The sequence below is a fragment of the Aquarana catesbeiana genome, linkage group LG05 (genome assembly GCF_042186555.1).
Source record: "Aquarana catesbeiana isolate 2022-GZ linkage group LG05, ASM4218655v1, whole genome shotgun sequence".
Lineage (NCBI taxonomy): Eukaryota > Metazoa > Chordata > Amphibia > Anura > Ranidae > Aquarana > Aquarana catesbeiana.
Window position 1 is genome coordinate 429331935 of NC_133328.1, and position 22789 is coordinate 429354723.

The 22789-nt window shown below is 44.2% G+C and overlaps 1 protein-coding gene across 1 annotated transcript in view; it reads right to left on the bottom strand.

Annotated features, from left to right (window-relative positions):
* The window catches only part of LOC141145015 (beta-Ala-His dipeptidase-like), a 98781-nt gene that overhangs the window by 40108 nt on the left and 35884 nt on the right, over window positions 1-22789 (bottom strand). The window contains exons 4-6 of the mRNA XM_073631248.1: window positions 14990-15133; window positions 10449-10611; window positions 10055-10143 (exon numbers count right to left, since the gene is read on the bottom strand). Coding sequence (XP_073487349.1) covers window positions 10055-10143; window positions 10449-10611; window positions 14990-15133 — 396 coding nt within the window. The remainder of the gene's footprint in view (window positions 1-10054; window positions 10144-10448; window positions 10612-14989; window positions 15134-22789) is intronic.

A 22789-nucleotide genomic window follows, 5' to 3' on the forward strand; every position in this document is an offset into this window, starting at 1 on the left:
TAAGGATTGCATAGCGTCATATGTCAGCACATCCTTAGTATGCACATATCTGTCTTCTAACAGGAGAACCTTCCTCTCTGCCTCCTCCAATGCTAGTCTCGTGTCCCTTCTGACCCTCCCAATCGCATTTTGATATTGGCCCCAGGTGTATGCCTTAAAGGCATCCCAAAGTACCGGTGGGGGGACGTACCCTCATTGATTGGCCAGTAGACTCCCAGCTCTCCCTCCACCAGGGTCTGTTTGTATTTTAAGCAGGAGGGGTGCGTGATCCGAAATGCCTCGTGGCAGGATCTCAACCTCCTATATCCGGGAGAGCAGGGAGTCTGGCATAAACAAAGTCAATTCTGGAGAAAGAGGCATACGTGGCCAAGTGGCAGGTATATTGTTTCTTATCCTGGTGCCTCAGTCTCCACACATCATTAAAACCCAAATTTTCGGCCCATTGAGAGGAGAGACACTGGGGGGTCCCACACTGAATCTATCCAGAGCAGCATTTGGGGTCATATTAAAATCTCCAGTTAATATAACTCCAGCCAACGAGTATAGTGCTATTATTGCAGTAAGCTTCCCAAGTATATCCACCGTCTGTCGCACATCGCATGAAGAGCCACGTATCTTCCCTCCGGATCCAGGTGGAGATCTAACAGGGTAAACCCAAGTGACTTGTGAACCAGGACACTGACACCCCTGAAATAGAAGGAATAGATTGAGTGGTAACATGCACCCACCCAGGGTTTCCGGAGTGCCAGCGTCCTACTCCCAATCAAATGTGTCTCCTGAAGGACACATATATGTGGGTTATATTTCTTAAGAAAATTGAATACCAAAGACCTCTTTATCTTGGAGTTCAAACCTCGAACATTCCAAGACAAAATAGTCAGGGGAGTCATTTAGGTCTTATAGGGAATATGGGAGGGCGACATCTCAGCGTTATCAATAACAGACTGTATATGGACATACACAAGAATAACAGAATCTTATTCACCATTATGAGAACATCATCAGGGAGACCTTCCTGCCATCTAGTGGAACGAGATCAGAACTGCACTGACCCCTAATGTAGGAAACATGAGCTCAAAATCTAACACACATATAGCAGCCAAAAAGTCCCAACAAGGAGCAAAACCCAACTCCATCCCCCATCCCCCCACCCCGCACCACCCCCCAAACTTCGGTGTGCTTCCTTCCCATTAACTGTCATGGCAACTGCCAGTGGGCAAAGTGAACAGAAGGACACCTGAGTGTTACAGTACGTGCAATATGTCTTCCAGCAGATTTGAAAGGATCAACGGTCCCTGCAGAATGTAAAATATGGATCACCCGGAGAAACAAATAGAGCCCCTCCGGGGGCACAAATCTTGAACAGTTACAAACTTTTTCAAACTGCAAAAAAATAAAATAAGGCATCTCTCCCCCCTCCATCCCCGAGTGCATGGCTTTTCATGGGTAAAAGCAGTGCATGGTGCACGGGTAGTCAGTCACACAAGGCATAAAAAGCTTCAGCCATAACACAGGAGGTCTGTTAGGTTCATGCCCTGCTATCCCTTACAAAAAAAAGGAAGGGGGGGCTACAGTCCAACATTGTGTTTAGTGGCAATGACTGGGGAGGTCTTATAAACCATGGGGTAATAAGCAGGATAATTCCAACATACCATGTATCCCTTGGCAGTCATCAATGCCTGGGTAGGGTCTCCAGCCAGTACGATGCGTCTTCATGGGAGGTAAAAAAGCGCACTGTCTCACCATCTTAGACTCTCAGCCTGGCTGGGAACTGCATACTGTACTTTATCTTTCTGTTACGCAGATTGAGCTTCACCTGGACAAATGAGCGGCGTTGCTTCTGTGTGTCCACCGAGAAGTCCGGAAAGATCATTATTTTCGCTCCCTCATACCGCAGCTGATCGATTTTTCTTGATTCACGCAGAGCCACGTCTCGATCTCTAAAATTAAGTAACTTTCGAATAAATGTGCGTGGAGGAGCTCCCGGGGGCCCCCGAGCAGCAGGCATCCTATGTGCCCTCTCCACCACGAAAAAGTCAGAGAATGGCACCTGGGGTAAAAGTGTGCACAGGAGGTGTTCCATGAAGGCCGTGGGGTCAGTTCCTTCAGCCCCCTCAGGAAGCCCCACCACACGGAGGTTGTTCCTCCTATTCCTATTTTCTGCATCTTCTGCGTGGGTTTCCAGGGATTTAACTTTAGTTTGCAGCGTGCGAAGTGAGACTGTGTGGCTCTGCAGCGTATCTTCTGTATCCCCCACGCGGTGCTCAGCTTCAGTAAGACGAGAGCGGAAAGTGTCCATATCTCTCCTTATGAAGCTAATGTCCAGCTGCATCTGCTCAATCTTGCCCATGAGGGTCGATTGGCAAGTAGTAATTGCCTGCACGAGAGCCTCGAAGTTAGATTGCTCCTTGTCTGTCTCAGTGTCTTCTGCCTGGGACGCCATATTGGAGCCAGTGGCGGGACGGGGGCTCTGTGTAGTGCTATTTAGGGCAGGTCTATGGGACTTTTGGGTAGACAAGGACCCCTTCCCCTTTGTCATACCGTTCTCCTCCGTCAGCGTAGCCATCCCAGGCTGTGTAGGACCACCGGTCTGCAGGGAAACAGGGCTTTAGGCCAGAGACTGAACGGAGCTCCTTCACTGCACGTCTGCTCCGGTCTCCATCTTGGACACGCCTCCGTGGATGTGGCGTTTAGTTTGCGCATGCGTGGAGTGCACCAAAAGAGACCGATGCATTGTGGGGCTTCTAGGCAAAGTAGTTAACCAAGCCGTGCTTCACACGTACTGTTTTCACATGTGAGGAGTGCATAGGAACAGGCCGCTACATTATGGGGCTTGTAGGCAGAGTAGTGGACCAAGCCGCACTCATACTACATCAGCATACCACCCGACCTCCAAGAGCCAATAAAGGCCCGCCCAAGCATCACATATCGAATGCGATCACAGAACAGGGAATGTCACTGCCAGAGACACCTCCATGGGGAAACAGAGGAGACAAAGGGCAAACGATATCCTCCCATAGATAGGGGCTACATAATGTCATTAGAAATAATGACAGAGCAGGAAAAGCCACTGTTATCAGTACCACTGGGGGAAGAAAAAAAAGGATAAACAATAACATATTGTAAATAAGGGCCAGATGCTGTCATTAGATGTGATGACAGGACGGGGAATACCGCTGCTAAGAGTACCTCTGTGGGGAGAGAGAAAAAAATTATAAATATTATTCTCTCATCAATAGGGGCCAAAATACTGTCAAGATATAGCATACAAAAATATATATGACTGCGCTTAGGATGCCGGATAAGTCTGCGGCCTCCCCTAATAGAGCTCCCCTAGGGGGTCTCCAGGTAGACATAAATTAATAAATTGGGATGAATGGCGCTACCTATTCATGATTAATATCAAGACATGGACACAAAAAAGGGGAGAGAGGGGGCTGAGTGCTACACCACTACTGCGTGTGCCACACCTGTACCTAATGTATATAATCCCACCTCATGTGTAATGCCAGTGAATCAGATATAGGTGTACCTATAATCTGTCACTGAGTGTTAAGTCAGCATCCAGTGTGATAATATGTAAACCCAAACTCAATTGTGCCACCATTACTTCAGAAGTAAATCAATCTGTGATATATATTACCATTCCATGCCCCATAAGGGTATGTGCATGTGTGACCTTGCAAAAGTGTTCAAACTCTTAGTGCAAATAAAGTAAACTTAACGTGATACTTAACAAATGTGTCCCAAAAGATTTTTAGGGGATATATGAAACCCACTGTACAATAGCCTATTATTGGTTCCCTAGTACTAATAGCCAAAGTGTGAGACCTGATACTGAAAAATAAATAAAATCATTGAATTATAAACCACACTCATAAAAATATCACCATGTGTGTATCCAAAATCCAAATAACAGAAAGGATGAGACCACACTAAGCGGACACACTATGCTTCCGTGACAAGTATAGCAAAAGTTCATATATATATATGTGCAGATAACAGTCCATAAAAGATGTGCATTTAGTATTCTTCAAACAATGTGACAAAGATCAAATGGTGACTTAGGAGCTCGCAGTATCCTCTGGTGACTCTGTGCTCCCCCTCAAGGGTCCCCACTCACCGAATCCACTCACCCCAAAGGGGCAATGCGCATATAGATGTAACCGCTGCACTCAATTCGCCACCGTAGTTACTGCGATTCCAAGGATGGGCCTCTGTCTTCAGGTAGATTATAGTATAATCTTTCGTTAGTTCCTCATAGGAGAAAAGAGATGTGGACTCCCATAGTGTAGTAAAATGTTGTAAATTTATTAAAAAACATAAGCCAAATAAATATACAAGCTATTCGTTTGCATCACACTCTGTGTATTAGAGCCTCTTGTATTTTCTCTATCTCCATAGTTTATATGAAAGATTCTATAAGCTTGGAGAATTTTCTACCACGTGGATCTTGTATATGAGGCCTAACCATTCCAAAGGTACCCCCTTTTTTTTGTTTGCCATTTTTTGCCATTTTACTGTTCCCTCGGAATCTTCTTGGATGTTTTAGCATATGCTTTTTAAATGCAACATGTTGTAATATTGTTATGCAACATTTCTTTTAATTGGAATGTATCTCATTTCAGACAGTGAGACTTGCTCTTTCCTTTCTTGTGTTACGTCTCTGAACCTTGATCGTGTCCTGAAGAAGCCTCACGGCGAAACGCGTAGACGCACAAGGGCTTATCGTACTTACTGTACTATTTTTCATGTTTTTTTATCTTTTTGAACACTATGTTTATATTATGTACTTTTTTCAATAAATGTTATGAATATTAGTCCTTGATACTTCTCCATTGTTTCCATGCCTTCAAAGTACAACTTTGGTTACTTTAATTAGTACCCATCCCTGTGTCCCTATATTCCGGATGTGGCATTGGTAGTGCTCTCTTCTCCCATTCTTCTATATTAAATATAACTATTGTAATCAGTATTAATATCAGCCTCTTATAACTGCCAGCCATGTCAGCCAATCAGATGCTTTTTACATTGCAGTCAGTCAACTGTGTGAATATACATAGAGAAGAGAGGAACACAAAGCTAACTTATAAATGTGCTTCTGCTGATGAAGTCCTCCTCCTGACTGTAGTCTGGCTGAGATGCCTGGATCTCAAAACAGAACAGAACTGGATATACTTTAGTAGGCAAAAAAATTCTCATATACCTATATCAACATTTGGCCTGGGGTCCTCTTTTTGTTATAAACAAAATAAAAATAATGCAGCACGTAGTCACAAGAAGAGATCCCAAAGTCATGACTGCCTGAAACCTTCTTCAAACTGTCCACTAAGCTAATTGGAAACGAAGCATCGTAGTTTGTATGTTCTCATCAAACTGCGCTTTTTAGAGCTTATTTATGAAAGATGCAGGAAAGAAGGAACAAAAGTTGAACGGTTACCAAGGGTCAACAATCAGGTTCCTTGTTTCTTTCTCCCAGGTGCAAGGTGAGGAGAGATAAATGGATGTAGAAGCCTGGTGATCTGAGGTAGAGCTCTGTGAAGCGATCCACTCACTGATAGCGTTTCCATAGGGCTCTCTGTGTAGTCAAACCTCTCTACAAATCCCAATAAATCACATAAATAGTGAAAGGTCTTTGTGTTCTTTGTAAATATATTTTTGCACTCTGACAGCTGAAAAAGGAAGTGAAATAGCAAAGATGGTAGCTTATTCTGCTAGAGGACACACAGCACATACAAGCCATCTTGATGTGTCAAGCAAAGTGGACTCAGACAGAAAACTTTACATTCAATCCAGCTGTGATCAAATACAGTAATATGCTGCAAGGAAATTCGATTGGTCTGGAATCTAAGCATCTCATCTTTCCTTTAATAATTTAAATGGCCCATATATTATAAATGTCACCAACAATGTGTCCTAAAATTCAAAAGAATGTAAAAATGTTTACTACTCTATCAGAAAGTTAACATTTCTGAAAACAAGACACATAGAATGGTCCAAAATATGGAGTAGATTAACAACAGAGTGGCTCAGTCAAAGGAACACAAACATCTCTTTTTGTCATTTATTATTTTGTAACAGCTAATATTTTAGAATATTATATATTTTTTCAATAACTGAAATTTGGAGGACGTCACTGCTGACCTTCTGAATATGCAAGTTGTTAGGGTGCTACATTAATTCAAGGGCCACCCTATTTTCTGACTTGCTGTGCTAACCCTGAACAAACATGCAGCAAACAAAATCACAATGAGGCCAGAGCTGTCTACTTCTTTCTGGTAAATGAGTCTTAAGCTGCAGAAACCACCAGTGTGAAGCCCAGAGAACTAGCATAATTACATATGTAGATTTTTTAAAACAGACTTTTTTGATTTTGGTGTATACATGTGTAGAGCTACCCCCGTATGAGCGGCTGGACAGAATGGGTCCGCTTGTTACTGGGTCCTAAAAAGCCTCAACCTCTCTGACTCACGTGGTTGGGTGGAGGCATGTATAGCACCACAAAACCCACTACGTCAGTGACTGACACCAAGCAATGATGTTCTATCAAAAAAATAAGCACTAAATTGGTTATTAAAGGTAACTAAATGTATTGTGAATTAAAGGGTAAGTTCATCTTTGTAACATGTTCCACCCTTTTTTAGGATGGAACATTTAACATGTTCCAGCATCTGCAGCAGCCTCCCTCCCTCCCTGTGATGTGACAGCGGGAACGGGGGATCTTTTCCCCCACACCTGCTGTTACAATTTGAAAATAGCTTGGCCGTGCGGGGTTCTGCCCACACAGCCACGTCATTCATCCACAGTTTGCATTTGAATTAATGCCTACAAGTGCCCACAGCCATTACAGCTGACGACTGGTAGTTGTCAATGAACTACGAGGGCGCAGCTGAGCAATCTCATAGTCCATTTATCTTCCTGCTCTCAGGTATCTGTCTGCCTTTACGAGGCATGGGCAGACAGCTATCCTGAGAGTCTGCAGGAGCCTGAGACAGAATCAATGGCAGAATATAAATCAGCATTTGAATTTGACCTCCAGTTCAGCATAAACAATAACAACGCCATCAGAAAAGCAGCAGTGAGCAGTGAATAGAGTATAACTACTAATCAATGAGGCTATACTGCTAACATGCACTGTTATGCCATCCATTCAGAGCGCAGTGCGCATGCGCCATTGACATGGGATCAGTATAGTGACTATTTTCTAAACCGTGCACGATTAGGAGATATTCTTTGTACCTACAGGTAAGCTTTATTTTAAGTTTACCTGTAGGTACATGTGTGCAAGTGGTGTTTACTACTGCTTTAAGTGCCCCCTTGACTCCTCCTATGCCCCAAAGCATATAGGAATCTGTAGTTCAGAAACCCAATTGTTACTCTACATGGCTGTTGCTTTGGGCTACACCTCCCAAAATTCACAGTGCCCTGCATGGAAGTCTAAGGGTTTGCTTGACTTTAGTTCTCCCCCTACTGACCAGGGGAGAATGGTGCAGCATAACTTCAGTATCTCAGTAAAAAGGGGGAGAGAATAAAAGCAATATTGCTATCTCCATACTGTGGTAGTCCAAAGCTTGGCTACACATGTGCAGCGCCGTAGGGGCCACTGGTATTACCTGGTTCTTCCTTAAAAGTACAGAGGCTGCCCACCACCGCAAGCACTAGTCCATTTACTTTGGCTCCAATAAACCAGCCTAGGGGATGTTTTTTTGTAATCTATTGCTAAAAGAACTAGCAGGAGAACGAACACGTTAGTGCATGGGATTAGCAAATGATTAGCAAACAGCAGTTAGAAGACAATGTTTTCCTTAAGTAAATGTGAATAAAGAACAAAGAACTCACGCAATCACAGAGATCAGTTTAGGATCTTTACTCACAAGTCCCCAAGACAGTTTCCACCTTCTAGCTTCCTCCAGACATGGTCCAGTAAGTGAGACAGCACCTCTACAGACATGATCCCTTGTGGTGAGATTCTGCAATCAGCTTCTAGCAAAGTCCATCTAGGCCCTCAGTCCTGACACCACTGAGGCCTCTAGAGCAGCTGTACAGTCTATGAGATCAGGGCCGCTGATAAGGCTGTACAACCAGTCCTCCTGTAATGGGCCCAGCCCCATCAGGTCAGCAGGGGTGCCAGGGTAGCTTTATTGATCATTTTTGGATGCATTAACAAAATGTATTTACTAGACCACCACCTGTCCTACTTACTTGCCAGGACTTACATTACATGTCTCTGGGCTCCATTAGGTCCACAAAGAGACCCCAGGAGGTGACAGCAAAGGAGGGACTTTAATCACATTTTCAGAGCGCATGCAGGTAAAGCCAGCTCTGCCCACTGCACACCTGCCTATGCCTTTCCCTGGCGGAGTGATTATGCATACTTCCTCCCTCCTCCCTCAGTAAGTGCCATGCCGTGGACTGAAGGAGGGACTTGAGGCTGCAGGGAGCAGTGTGGGAGAGCAGCTCTAAGATTCCAGCGGCCGATGGAGGTGCACAGCAAGAGGCATACAGTAACAGGCTGAAAGCATACCGACTTGCTATTCTGGAAAGTACAGTCCACAGACTCTTGATTGTAATACACACTGTACTGTCTGTACACAGCCATAAAGTCAGCACCCAGCTATGTAACACGGCCAATATAGAGTACGTGCTGTACTGGGATCATCATAACGAGTGCGATATGTGATGCAAAGTGAGATGCTAGTTTACCCTGTTTGCCCCCCCCCAAACATTCCCCTTTAGGGCCCTTTCACCCAAGCTTTCTAATTAGGTCTGCCTGTCTGTTTTTCATGCAGACCTGGCCAAAAGCTCCATGTAGGTTTATGGGTGGCCGAATGTAAATGAACTCGTGTCCATTAACACCTGCCTACCTCTGATATAAATGGACACAAGTGGGGAGCGGTGTGTAGGCAGGGTTGGGGACTGGGGTAGAAGGCAGTGTGTAAGCGAGGTTGGGAACGGGGGTATAGTGTGTAGCTGGGGTTGGAGACCGGGGGAGGGGCCCATCAGGAAGGCTCTTCAAATTAAATAAAAGCACTGTCCTTTGTGCCAATATTTAAAAAAGTAGGTTTTACCTAGGGAACATCTAGAATAGATAGATAGTTCTAGATAGAAGTCAACTTCTATCCTGAATTCCTGCTGATAAATGTCTACAGTCTCATAGTGGTATATCTGCAGTATAGGGTCAAAGACACAGGTGCCTTTGACTGCTGGTTTTAGCAGATTTAAAATTTCTGCTAACTGGTCATTTTTTCCTCCTCCTGCATTTTTTTGGTAAGGTTTTGAAAGTTCAATTTCTCCTTTAGAAAGAGGGGAACACATTCATCAGGATAGTATTTTAAATAAATGCACAATTATAGTTATATGGTAAAATATATTCAGGAGATAAATGGTTGTTATGGTACAGCTCTTTGTCAGGATAGGGACTGCAGCTGATATAGGAGGATTCACACCCTTTGTCATCCTACATTTACTCTCTAGCAAGCCTTGGAATTATAAAACGCATTACAGTCATGGATCTTCAAATAGGAATTAAGACTAATGGTAAAGCCCAATTGAACTTTCAGCTTAAAGGCTAAGTTCACCTTTTGCTAAAAAATATTGAAAGCACATAAATAATAAATTCACATAATGCACAGAGATTAAACATATCTTCCTACATATGTTTTACCTATTTATCTGCCGTCTTCTCTTCTCTACAGCAGTTGAAAGTCCAGAATGTATAAAGCTCGTCTGAGTGTTTAGAAAACAGGGTCCGGAGAGCTGAAATTACACTCTACAGGGCTCAGTGAGGAGGGCTCTGAGAGCTGATTGGAGGGGAGAACACCCCCCCCCCGCCCCTTCACACAGCACACAGGAACAGAACTAAGGCCGTCAATCACAGGCTGTGCGCTAGAACTCCCTCCTCTAGAAGTCTCGGGTGAATCAAAGTAAAAGGTTTGCATAGTCTGAGTTTGTTTTCTTAAAAAATTAGCCGGAGCCCGAGTAGAACAATCTGTATCCTGTCAGCATGCTACAAGAAAACAGCTCATTGCATTAATTTTTTAAAAAATTGTCTTACCTTTTTCAGTGATATATATGTTTCAATTGCATTTATCCAGGCTAACACGGGGCCTTTGTTGTCAGTTGCACCTCGCCCATATAAGTTTCCTTAAAATTATGAAAATTTAAACTTAGAAGAATTATGGCATATTAGTTAATAATATATTAATAAAAAAATCAATTTTTCAGAAACACACATTCTCTTTAGACTCTAAACAACTCTGACCATTGTAAATACTATTCCACCTTCAAGCCATTCACACTGATGTGTTAGTTCTCAAAGATGGCCAAGGAAGAGGATCTTTAGCTCTGTTTTACTATACTTTTGTATTCAGAATGATGTATGCTGTATACACTGTATATATTAACAAAAGTGCATAGACCTGAAACTAACCAATAACCAAGATACTAACCATTAACTTCAGTCAATGTGTATGGATCATTTTTCCACCCATCTTCCTTTTTAGCAGGCTGGACATCCACGTGTCCATAAAAACAGACAGTGGCCTTTGTGGTGTCATTGCCCAACTCAGCCAAGATCGCGGGAGGGAATTTGATTTTTTGTCCATCATGCAGCTGCAGAGAAAAAATAAAAATAAAAAATAGATTATTATTTCAGAAGTTTAGTAATAAAATTCTATACATACACTGAGTGCCAAAGCAATCTATTTAAGAAACAGCAAATACGAAAATGTCAATGGGAGAGACAGCAAATTACTCCACCCGTGCCAGATTAAACTCTGTGGAGGCCCCTAGGCAGCATACATTTACAGCAGTGGAGGTTATATCCAAGTTCTGAGTTCCTGTGGTATTCACCAATTCAAAGCCACTGCTGTCTACACAAACCCAACAATGGGCTTCAGCGAGGAGGTAGGACTCACATGTAGTTGTCCACCATCTTTCGTGGTGGAGGGAAGCCTTCCTCCTGCATACACTTGTAGCTGTTACCTGCTGATGTTGGTGCTGCCAGTCACTCAGGTTCCCCTGTTGCAAGCTTAGTGTACATCACTTGCGGCTTGTGCTCAAAATTTTTGGAGGCGCAAACAAACTGAAAAATTCTGAAAAAAAACCCCATCAATTGCGGCTTCACTGTGCAATCAAATGCAGCCACTGTGCCCCATCAAATGCAGCCACTGTGCCCCATCAAATGCAGCCACTGTGCCCCATCAAATGCAGCCACTGTGCCCCATCAAATGCAGCCACTGTGCCCCATCAAATGCAGCCACTGTGCCCCATCATATGCAGCCACTGTGCCCATCATATGTAGCTTGTGTGCCCATCATATGTAGCTTGTGTGCCCATCATATGCAGCCTCTGTGCCCATCATATGCAGCCTCTGTGCCCATCATATGCAGCCTCTGTGCCCATCATATGCAGCCTCTGTGCCCATCATATGCAGCCTATGTGCCCATCATAGGCAGCCCATGTGTCCATCATATGTAGCCCATGTGTCCATCATATGTAGCCCATGTGTCCATCATATGTAGCCCGTGTGTCCATCATATGTAGCCCGTGTGTCCATCATATGTAGCCCGTGTGTCCATCATATGTAGCCCGTGTGCCCATCATATGTAGCCTCTGTGACCCCCTCCCGCTCGCCGTCTGACCGTCACACATTTACCCCATCCTGGTGGCAGGTGACGGCGGCGAGCTGTGGGACATGCAGCAGGTGACGGCGGCGAGCTCCTATGTCCTCCAATGCTCTCTGTCCTCCTGTTCTTCAGTTACATTAGGCGTCCAATCACGGCATCTGTGCCTTCAGCCAATCAGGTGGCAGGTATTAGATAGGCACCTCCTGATTGGCTGAGAGTCGGTTCAGTGTTCACAAAGCAAATATTGATTTGCTTTGCTAACCCACCTGGGTTCACCTATTTTGAAGCCTATTAGAGCCTATGGCTCTAATCAGGTGCTTCAAAAACAACACCCCCGCCGCTGGAATTCAGGCGCCCGGCATCCGAAAAGGGGCCGGGCGCTTGAATAGGGGGTGTCTACAGCAGCCATCCAGTACACAGAGGGGGTAGCTGGAGAGAGGGATGCACCGCCACTGTACATCCATCTCTGGCCAGTCACTCACTTCCGGTTTTACTTCCGGTTTCCGCGATTTTCACTTCCTGTTTGTCATGAATGGATGTGGGCAATCAGATGGTGATCACCTGGGCATGGTTGGATACACGGGAGTGCATGGGGCTCTATATCAACGCGTTTCACCCACCTAGCACGTGGGTTTCAGCAGGGTGAGGTGATACAAAATTCCCTGCCTCTTATAAAGGCTTAGAAATTACCCCCCTCAGGGGATATCCTGTGGCATCACTTCCTGCCCATTTTACTTACAGTCTTAACCCTCACTGGGGCCTGGCTGCAACATCATACTTTCTGCACTTTAGAGTTGGACTATCAAACTGAAGCTATTCAACTCTACAGACGTTTTAGAGAGAGAAAATATCTGCACCAATGTCTGAAAAATAAAAGCATTGCAGAAAAAACATGAAGAACTCCTGACATTAAAGGATAGACGAATCCCTACACAGACTTCGCCAGATCCGGTGAGGATTATCACCCCTTTCGAAATACAGTGAAAAGAGGTCCGAGCCATTTTGGAAAAACACTGGCACATTTTGACATGATATCCTCAAATGGCGGCCTTAGTGGGCTCTAGACCCTTTCTGGTTGCGAAAAGAGCCAGGAATTTATCTGATGAACTGGTGAATTTGGAGTTTATCAAAACACCTACACGTATCTGGCTCACTGATCTGCCACCCCTAAAGGGAATGTATCCATGTGGAAGATGCCACATATGTAAATTTGTAGACAAGACGAATACTTTCTCTGATGTGAGCCACCAAAACATTTATCGGATCAGACACTTCAACAACTGCAATGCATCTCGAATCTTGTACATGATAGAATGCCCCTGCCACATGCTGTATGTGGGTAAAACAAAACGGCCATTAAAGGTACAGATGGGAGAACATCCATCGAGTATCCGAACCTGAGATGAGAGCCCATTGGCCAAACATTTTGCAAAATATCATCAGAGGTGCCCGGATGGACTAAGGGTTAAAAGGCTTCTATGCGTTGAAATTATCGAGCAGAAGAGGGGACTACAATACGGTATTACTATAAAAAGAGAAGCAGCGGATTTTTCATTTAGGATGTCTTGCTCTGAAGAGGTTAAACACAGAATTAAATTTACAGGTTTTCCTAACCTCCTAGATAGTATGGATAGGGTAGGAACAATGCTAGATGTGACACACCATATCACTGTCAGCTCATCATATCCCTATGGGTAATGAACAATGATGTATTTACCCCTCTTTACTATGTATCATTTACTTCATCTCTTTGTAGTACTCCATATTCCCCTCAAAAGTGTTCCTCTCCAGTGATCAAGCAAATGTAGTTGCTCTGTATACACAATCTGTGCCAGATGTATATATTCAAGCTGTATGTGTGTTCAATTGTAGATTTTCGATGTGCAATTCACTATGCCAAAGTGATCTTAAATTTGGCCACAAGATGGCAGTATACACTATTACCAAGCCAGATGTATATATTCAAGCTGTATGTTTGTTCAGTGGTAGATATTTGATGTGCAATTCATTGTGCCGAAGTGATCTTAAAATTGGCCACAAGATGGCAGTATACACCATTATCAAGCCAAGACATCAGCCAGAACCCCAGTGAGGGTTAAGACTAAGCAAAATGGGCAGGAAGTGATGTCACAGGCTATCCCCTTTGGTGTCACCCACCCTGATGAAAGCCACGTGCTAGGTGGGTGAAACGCGTTGGTGTAGTACCCCACGCACTCCCATGTATCCAACAATGCCCAGGCGATCTACCATTTGATTGCCCACGTCCATTCTTGACAAACAGGAAGTGAAAATCGCAGAAACCAGAAGTAAAACCGGAAGTGAGCGGGCGGCCGGAGATGGATGTACACTAAGCTTGCAACAGGGGAACCCGAGTGACTGACAGCACCAACATCAGCGGGTAACAGCGACAAGTGGATGCAGGAGGAAGGTTTCCCTCCACCACGGAAGATGGTGGACAACTACATGTGAGTTCTACCTCTTCGCTGAAGAGGAGTATTGTTGGTGCCCTGTGCATCTGAGTGAGGGCCTCCCCGCAGACTGGGGTGACACTAGCAGTGATGTGATCACTGGCTGAATTTATGCGAATAGCCTGGGAGTTGCCCTTTGATACTCAGTGACCACAATTGGGATACCCCATTACCATTTGCATCATTCATCCCTATGCCATACATCTTGATATTGAATCCCCTCCATTTCGGTTTTGAGCCCTTATGTTGATGCCCATTGTTGGGTTTGTGTAGACAGCAGTGGCTTTCAATTGGTGAATACCACTGGAACCCAGAACTTGGCTAAAACCTCCACTGCTGTAAATGTATGCTGGTCCACCATGGACTCCCTCCTTTGCACTGAATAGTGATGACACAGGGCATATAGTGGGCCTGGATGTCCTCAAGGTAGGCACCTAGCGTTCAGTTGCAAGTGCCCCATGGGTTTCCCAGGAGCCCTTCAGACCTGTTTGTAGGTGTCATACACTAAGTTGATATACTGTCAGGATAAGATGTACATGATTGCTGGTTCGGTATAGATTCTACCAATACTGGAGACACGGGGTATACAGTAGGCCTGGATGTCCTAAATGTAGGCACATAGCATTTAGTTGTATGTGCCCCGTAGGTTTCCCAGGACTCCTCCAGACCCCCTTCTCACATGTCATCTTCACTAACCTGTTTAGTGTCTTGTATGAATAGAAGTGGCGTAGCTAGCACATTGTCATTTTAAACTTTTTTGCCATCTTTTGTGAATGTTTACCAATTGTTTATTTGTGTGCAATTTTTCAATAAAGCGTATCTTAGGTGTTAACTTTAATATGTAAGAAAAGAATAGCGTGCATATTTGTAAATGTGTTCTTAATTAATACCAACCGTTTCAAATCCCGTGTCTACTTGCTGTACTGTGGCTCCCAAAGTTTGAATCCTCCGAGCAGTTATTTCTACCATTTTTATTAATTCTTCACGAAGCTGAGGGTCACTGGAATCACTTGGAATGGCTATCCACTCTTTAAGCTCCTGCATGGAATAAAATATAAGCACTTCAGTATAAAATACAAGCTTTCTTCTGCCATAGACAATGTTAGCAAAAATGTAAAACATTGCCATGTAAAGTACTGGCAGTAAAGTCATATTACATCCTTATTGAAGTCTAGTAAGAGAGTTTCCAAAACAACTGTATGCATGTTATTTTTATACTGACTACAATAAACAGATACAATAAGGATGGCCATACAATGATTGTACACGGAGATATATTCAATATCCAACTCCATTGAAGGCTCTTTTCATAAACTGATGAAAAATAAATTTTTTTCATAGTTATTTTAGGACAGTTTCGTTGAAATTATAACACTTTGTATAAGCATTATATCCAGTGGCAGCCTATCCATAAGGGGCGCAGGGACGCCACCTCCAAAATCCATGTGTCTGGCCCCTAATCTACATGCAGGGTGCAGGACGCACGGACTCCATTTTTTTTTTTTAGAAGCATGTGATTAGAGCCAGAGGCTCTAATTGGCTTCAAAAAAGGGTAGGATCGGGGGGCGCAGAGCACCATGCCCTGAGCCCGCCCAGTTGTGTGACAACAATATCGAATTATTATTTCCTATTGTCTTTCTTATTCTCCTCCCGGCCAATCAGGAAGCGGGTCCTGAGACCAAATTGGCCAATAGGAGAAGTGATCGTATTGGCCACTGAGAAGGAGGAGAGGACGCAGGGTAAGCTGCCGTGAAGCCGAGGAGGAGGAGACACAGGGTGAAGCCGATGAGGAGGAAGTGCTGCCGGAGACCTAGATGGGGTAAGTGCAGAGCTGGTGGGCTGACAATCGAGCGGCGTGGGGGTGTGACCGAGCGGGGGGCAGGTTTTTGGGGCGGTTTTGCCACCCCCCAAAACCCAAAATATGGAGCAGCAGCCGAAACCGGTGATAACTATAGTGATAGTAGCAATAACTGCAATGTGCATGGGGCCTCTAAGACTGGATTTAGTCCAGGGGTCTGAGCTGTAGTCTGCACTAATACAGTTGTTCCTGGCATGGTGAGGCTTTATTTGACTATTATAGGGCGTACACACGGTCGGACTTTGTTCGGACATTCCGACAACAAAATCCTAGGATTTTTTCAGACGGATGTTGGCTCAAACTTGTTTTGCCTACACATGGTCGCACAAAGTTGTCGGAATTTCCGATCGACAACCACGCGGTCACCTACACCACGTACGACGAGACTAGAAAGGCCGGTTCAGAACCAAGCGTGGCACCCTTTGGGCTCCTTTTGCTAATCTCGTGTTAGTAAAAGTTTGGTGAGAGGCGATTCGCGCTTTTTCAGACTCGTGGCTTTCAGATCGTTTTCTGCCGTTCAGTTTGTGCTTGTGGGTTTGTATCTGCTCTTCAGTGCGTGCAGTCAGTTCGTATCGGAGTTTTCTGTGTGATCTTGCCTGCTCGTTGCTGTTTTTCAGGTCGCTCTTCACAGGCCTTGCTGTTCTTCAGTGCGTTCTGTTACTTCGTTCTGAGCAGCCGACCGTTTTCTAGCCATGTTTCGTATGCGTACTTCTCGTAGAGTTCGTGCTGTGCGGGGGCTTGATGTTGGGGTCCTGACCTTGACACAAGTCCAGTCCATGAACAGGGTGGGGAGGAGTTCATGGACCAAGAATTGGTTGCTTCAGTGTGACCAGTTCTCTCATATGCCTTTGCTCTGTGAGATCCGTGAGAATAATCATGATGATTTCAGGAACTTTCTCAGGATGACGGACCCCGTGTTTCACAGTTTGTTGGCTTCGCTGACACCTATATCAGCAGGCAGGATACCTGCATGAGGCAAGCCATCACTCCGGAGCAGAGGTTGGTCGCTACCCTGCGGTATTTGGCCACAGGGAGAAGCCTGCAGGACCTCAAGTTCTCGACAAGCATCTCCCCCCAGGCTCTTCTTTGTGGACATTTACTGCTTGTGTTTGTTTGAGCTGACCCTGACAGAAATCTGTGGAGTGCAGAAAATGTCGTGATTGTGTAACCTTATACAAAGCACTGTTGGCTGTTATTTACTAAATGCAAAGACACATTTCACTACAAGTGCACTTGCAACTGCACTGAAACAGCACTTGTAGTGCAAAGAGGATTTGCCCTTAGGAAATTACCCCCATTTTCTCATAAAACAACAATTACATCACCCCAAAAGTGTTGTAGTGTTGAGACAATAATCCACACATTCTTGATGAACAATCTTTTTTAAACCTGCACAATCACATGTGCATTTACCCAAGGTTTTTCTGACAAACCAACATGTTTGTTGTATACCAATTTTTGTGGTGTCATTATCCAAAATCAAAATGTGCATTTTATAGAAAACAGGCCTGTGTAAAACCCACAAGAAAGACACAAATCTTGATCTTACAAAGTTCACATTTGGTAGAACGTGAAGGCAATATCAGACATGAGTATTTAGGAACTGTGTTTGATATTGCGTTCAGATGGGGTGAAGTCACCCCAGGAAAAGCCAAATTTGGAAGATGCACACAAATTTCACAATGTCAACATGTGCTAGCTGCCATCACGGGGGATCAAGGGATGTGTTTTGGGGGAGAAAGCCCTTCCTCACCGCTACTTTATTATTGAGGAAGGGGTTGCACCCCCAAAACGCGTCCATTGATCTCCCGTGATGGTAGATAGCACATGTTGACACACTGTGTGCATCCTCCAAATCTGGCTTTGGGAAAAATCACAAAAACATTTAGCACATTGTAGCACACAAAAGAAGAAAGTGATTTGGAGGGGTTTTAAACTCGCCCCAAAACATCAATGATGTTTTTATATTTTGGAATAACATCATTGATGTTTTGCTTGATGTTTTCCAATTGTAAATTACACCCCATGATCTCCCCGATCAGGATCTGGGCACTTTCGGATGTGAAAGGATCTTCATCCACAACCTCACGATCACCTAAAAAGAGAGGAAACCCAAAATAAATTAGGTCTAAAAAATATGCCGCCATCCATCTCTTATCTGAGCCTGTGGTCGCAGACACTCACCTGTTGTGGTGACTAGTTCCACCACGTCTTCTTCCTCCTGCTCATCTTGTGTTGGGGGGATTTCCCCTTCTGGTCTCCTCGGATGAGGGGTGTCCTCCGAGTCTTTTCTACCCTATGTAAAACAAAAATGGTATAATTAGCACACAGATATTTAATGTCAGAACTATAAAGATGAAACATTGCTTGGAAGTGGGGTACAATTGTCTATTTTAGCCGAGTTCCAAGATGTAGCTTTTTTAGTGTCCTTTGTCAAACTGCAATACTTTACCTGTTTAGTACAAGCTTCACAGATGTAGCCCCCCCTATAGTATACACTGGAGCACCTGTGTGCCCCCCCCCCTAATAAAAATGGTGTTCTGGGGTCCCACACTAGTGCTCCAGTGTCCAGATGTGAAAACAGCTGCTGAGTGTCCTCTCCTTACACACAATCTAGTTGGCATTTCATTCTAGTAACAAAGCCATCTACACAACCCAATTTTTTTGAAGACAAGTATAGGGCGTCAAAATGGTGGCCAAATGCATATGGCCTAAACAATGGTATTTTATCGTCCGAAATAAAAATGTGTGATCCGAACGAATAATGTGCCCATGAACATGAAAGTTGACATTTTAAACTGTACAACAGTTCCTAAAAGCACATGGAGCAGCACGAACGTAATAAACACAAAAAAAATAGGAACACAGCACAACTACTTACTTTTTTGCAGCATTCTCCGGATCTTTCTGTACTGCTCATGTTTTCGTAATTTGAGGTCCGACCACCGCTTCCTGAGCTGATCTTTCGATCGTCGTACCCCGAATTTCCGGTGCAGACTCCTGACCACTTTCGCCATGATCTTGGCCTTTCGGACATTGTGGTTGGGGTAAGGCCCATACTTTCCATCATAGTCGGCCTTCTTCAGGATGTCCACCATCTCCAACATCTCCCCAAAGGACATATTTGAGTCCTTTAATCTCCTTCTGGATCTGGACGTTTCAGGCTCCGGCCTTTCCTCCTCCTCCTCCTCCTCCTCCTCCTCCTCGTTGCTGTAATTAGCACGATCCTGCTGTCTATCCGCCATGTGCTCTTCCTCCACTGTGCCGAACGAAAAGGGGCGGGGAATAGAATAGAAAGAACGTCAGGGGCGGGCGGAGTTATACGCATGCGCAGTGTGTATAAATCGTAACGCGCGCGTCTTACGTACGATCTGTGAGCAGAGGAAGGAGCATCGGAGACGCCGATCGTGCTAACGAAGGTAGGATCTAAACTTGGGCCTATACTGCTTCGAAATGGAAGCCTATATTGTAACAAGATTAGGGGAGTTTGGCCTGACATTAGGGTTTGTCTTGTGTTGTGTCTTGCAGAGAAAATGGATGGGTTCAACGACCACAATTTCCTGCCCCTGTTCATTGACAAGTACAGGGAGCTGCCCTATCTGGGGCAAGTGAGACACCCCCACTATAATCACAAACAGAAGAGGCAGGCAGCGCTGGAGAAACTGCTGGAGTTGGTGAAGCCGGTGGTCCCCACAGCAACCATCCCCTATTTAAAAGCAAAAATTGGTGGCCTGAGGAGCACTTATCTTAGGGAGCGCAAGAAGGTCACAGATTCCCAGAGATCCGGAGCTGCAGCAGATGACATTTATGTCCCCAGGCTGTGGTACTATGAGAGACTGCGATTTCTGTCAGACCACACTGAAGTCAGGGAATCACTCTCTACTCTTCCTTCCACTCTTCCTTCCACCCCAGCTGAGGCTTCCGATGTCCAACCTGGGCCTTCCAGCCAGGAAGAAGTGGAGGAGCCCAGCTGGAGTCAGGTATAGCATTCTTCTACAGATTTCTGGGCAATAAATAAATGATGTTTACTAGATGTTATTATTGATCATTAATTGCTGATTAAAAAAAGTGTTTTACATATCAATAGACAGTAGTGGGCACTCAAAATTGGGACAAGAATGCAAAATGCTGGGCTCAGAATGAATATATGGTTATATTTGTTAACATTCAATTTGCAACAATCAGGAGGTGAAAATTGTGTGTGATTGATGTAAAAAATACTAAAACTATGTCCCTTTTTCATACACAGGAAGACCTCAGCCAGGAGGAGGCTGTGGAATGTGGCAGTCAGGAGGAGGCGGGGATTAGTGGCAGTCAGGAGGAGGCGGGGATTAGTGTCAGCCAGGAGGAGGCGGGGCTAAGTGTCAGCCAAGAGAAGCCTGTGACAAGTCGCAGCCTGACTGAGTCTCAGGTTCCTCCCCTCCGCCTGCCACATAAACGAGCCAGGAAGATGACTCCCAGTCCTGTGCAGGATTCAGCATACAGGCTGATCCAGGAGGCTTCGGCGTCCCTCAGAGCCTTCCCCAGTCCTGAAGAGGCCTTTGCCTGCATGGCTGCCACCAAATTGCTGGGCATGCAGGAGGGCCAACGCAAGATCTCTGAGGACCTGATTTATAAAGTCCTACGTAAGGGGGAGAGTGGGGAACTGACACACAAGACAGATGTCATTGAGATCAACGATCCTCCTCCTCCTCCTGCTGCCACAACTCCACCACCACAGCCAAAGGCTGGAAGGAAGCGTGGAAGGAAGACCAAAGAGTGATGACCCTGGGTTCAGTCTGGTCTGACAGAAGATGCAGTCTCTTGTATGACCACAGCCTGGGGACACAGATGTCATCTGCTGCTTTCCGGATCTCTGGGACTTCTGGACCAGACTGCCCTCCCTTAGATATGGACTCCTCAGGCCACCAATTTTGCTTTTAAATAATTGATGTCTGCCCTGGGGGTCCAAGGCTTCACCCACTTCTGCAGTTTCTCCAGCGTTGCCTCCCTCTTTGTTTATAGTTGTGACCCCTTAATAAAATTTTTTTAGGTAAATTCTACTCTCCTGTGTGTGTTTTCATCCAAAAAGGACAGTTTGTTGGTGACGATTCAGGTACATTTCTAACATAAAATGTGAAATTAACAAGGGACAACAACACCAAACAATCTCCTACAGATTAAATAGAACAACATATCAATGGTGTTGTGGGAACTTGTCACAAAAAAACACACAAACATTTTCGGGAGTACAAATCAAAATCACCAAAAAACAAAATTAAAAAAGAGAAACACAAAAAAAGAATCTACATTAAAGTCAAAAAAAAAAAAAAATAAAATATGTTGTCAGATGTGAGAAATCAAAATATATTGAGGGAATCCCGATAAATAGTAACGAAAGAAGTTTGTGAGAAGTGTGTGTGAATATGAGCATCAAAACTACTTAATTCTTGTCACATTATAAAGAAGAAGAGAGTGCGCTGTATTAAACCATTTTGAACATTGCAGCGTGATGAAAGTGCTGTATCCATTGCGAACGCTAAGTTTACCAGAACGAGCTGTCCCGTGTCGGAATTTCTTCTGAGCATGCGTGGCACTTTGTGCGTCGGAACAGGCCACATTGACGCGATCGGATTTTGTTGTCGGAAAATTTTATCTCCTGCTGTCCAACTTTGTGTGTCGGAAAATCCGATGGAAAATGTCCGATGGAGCCCACACACGGTCGGAATTTCCGACAACACGCTCCGATCGGACATTGTCCATCGGAAAATCCGACCGTGTGTACGGGGCATTACTGTTCCAGTTAGTGCATTTTGAGCTGCAACAGCCATAGCAAGTCAGACTTCCCCAGTTCCAACAAACAGATCATTACTGTCTAAATTGATAATGCCACTGGTCCATAACAGGGATGCCAATGCACTACATGTAGGATTTATAGCATATTTGGGAATTCTGGGCCATTCCTACACCTCCAAGATATTCTTATGCTAGTGAAATACTGGATGTGAAGTAACTACATAATGTAACAGCAATAGAAGGGCCTATAATTGTTTCATTTGAGAAGATTGAGGGAAATTGTACACATCTATTAATTCAAGTTTGTGCTATTTGATGCATGTTCATCACAGGTTGCTGTAAAGAACAAATTTTGGTAAAGACCAAATTTTTTTTTTTTTTTTTTATTTTGGACAGAACAAGGGAAATTTTTTAACCTCTGTCAGTTTTTTGCCATCTGTGTCCCATTGGGGAGATGTACTGTCACTTCCTGTCCTATAGCCAAACAGGAAGGGAGAAGAAATCCCTGCAAATTAAGGGAATCCCTTTGGGTCCCCCAGGTCACCAGAGCTAGTGTCCCCATTGGAAGATTTCCCTTCTATTTCTTTTCTGGGGACAACCTAAAATTTAGGATTTTCTTTTACTTTCAATGATACTGATAAACAGGACAAATAGAGAGGATGAATCTCCCAAACTGGGGGAAACAGACCACAACAGAAACATAATATGTGTTCTAATCCCTCTCCACTCTATCCAAAACTAAAAGAAAAACAAGGTTTTGCCTTTAGTTGTACTTTAAGTTAGTACATTCAGCATTCACAAAAAGTTAATCTTTCATTTTATGCTGGAATCACAGATGAATTACCACTGCATCCATCAAATACAACTACAAACAAGTGCACCTAAAAATTCATACTGATCAGTCTCTACGGACCCTTACTCCTACATCCTGACCCAGCAAGGCATTAGCATGTAGTTAGATATGAATCCAGTGTTTCATTATATTCTCTTTATGAGAATCATTTCACATTCCGGCTATTTTTACTTTAAAGTGTTCAGTCACCTGTAGCTCAACCCCCGAA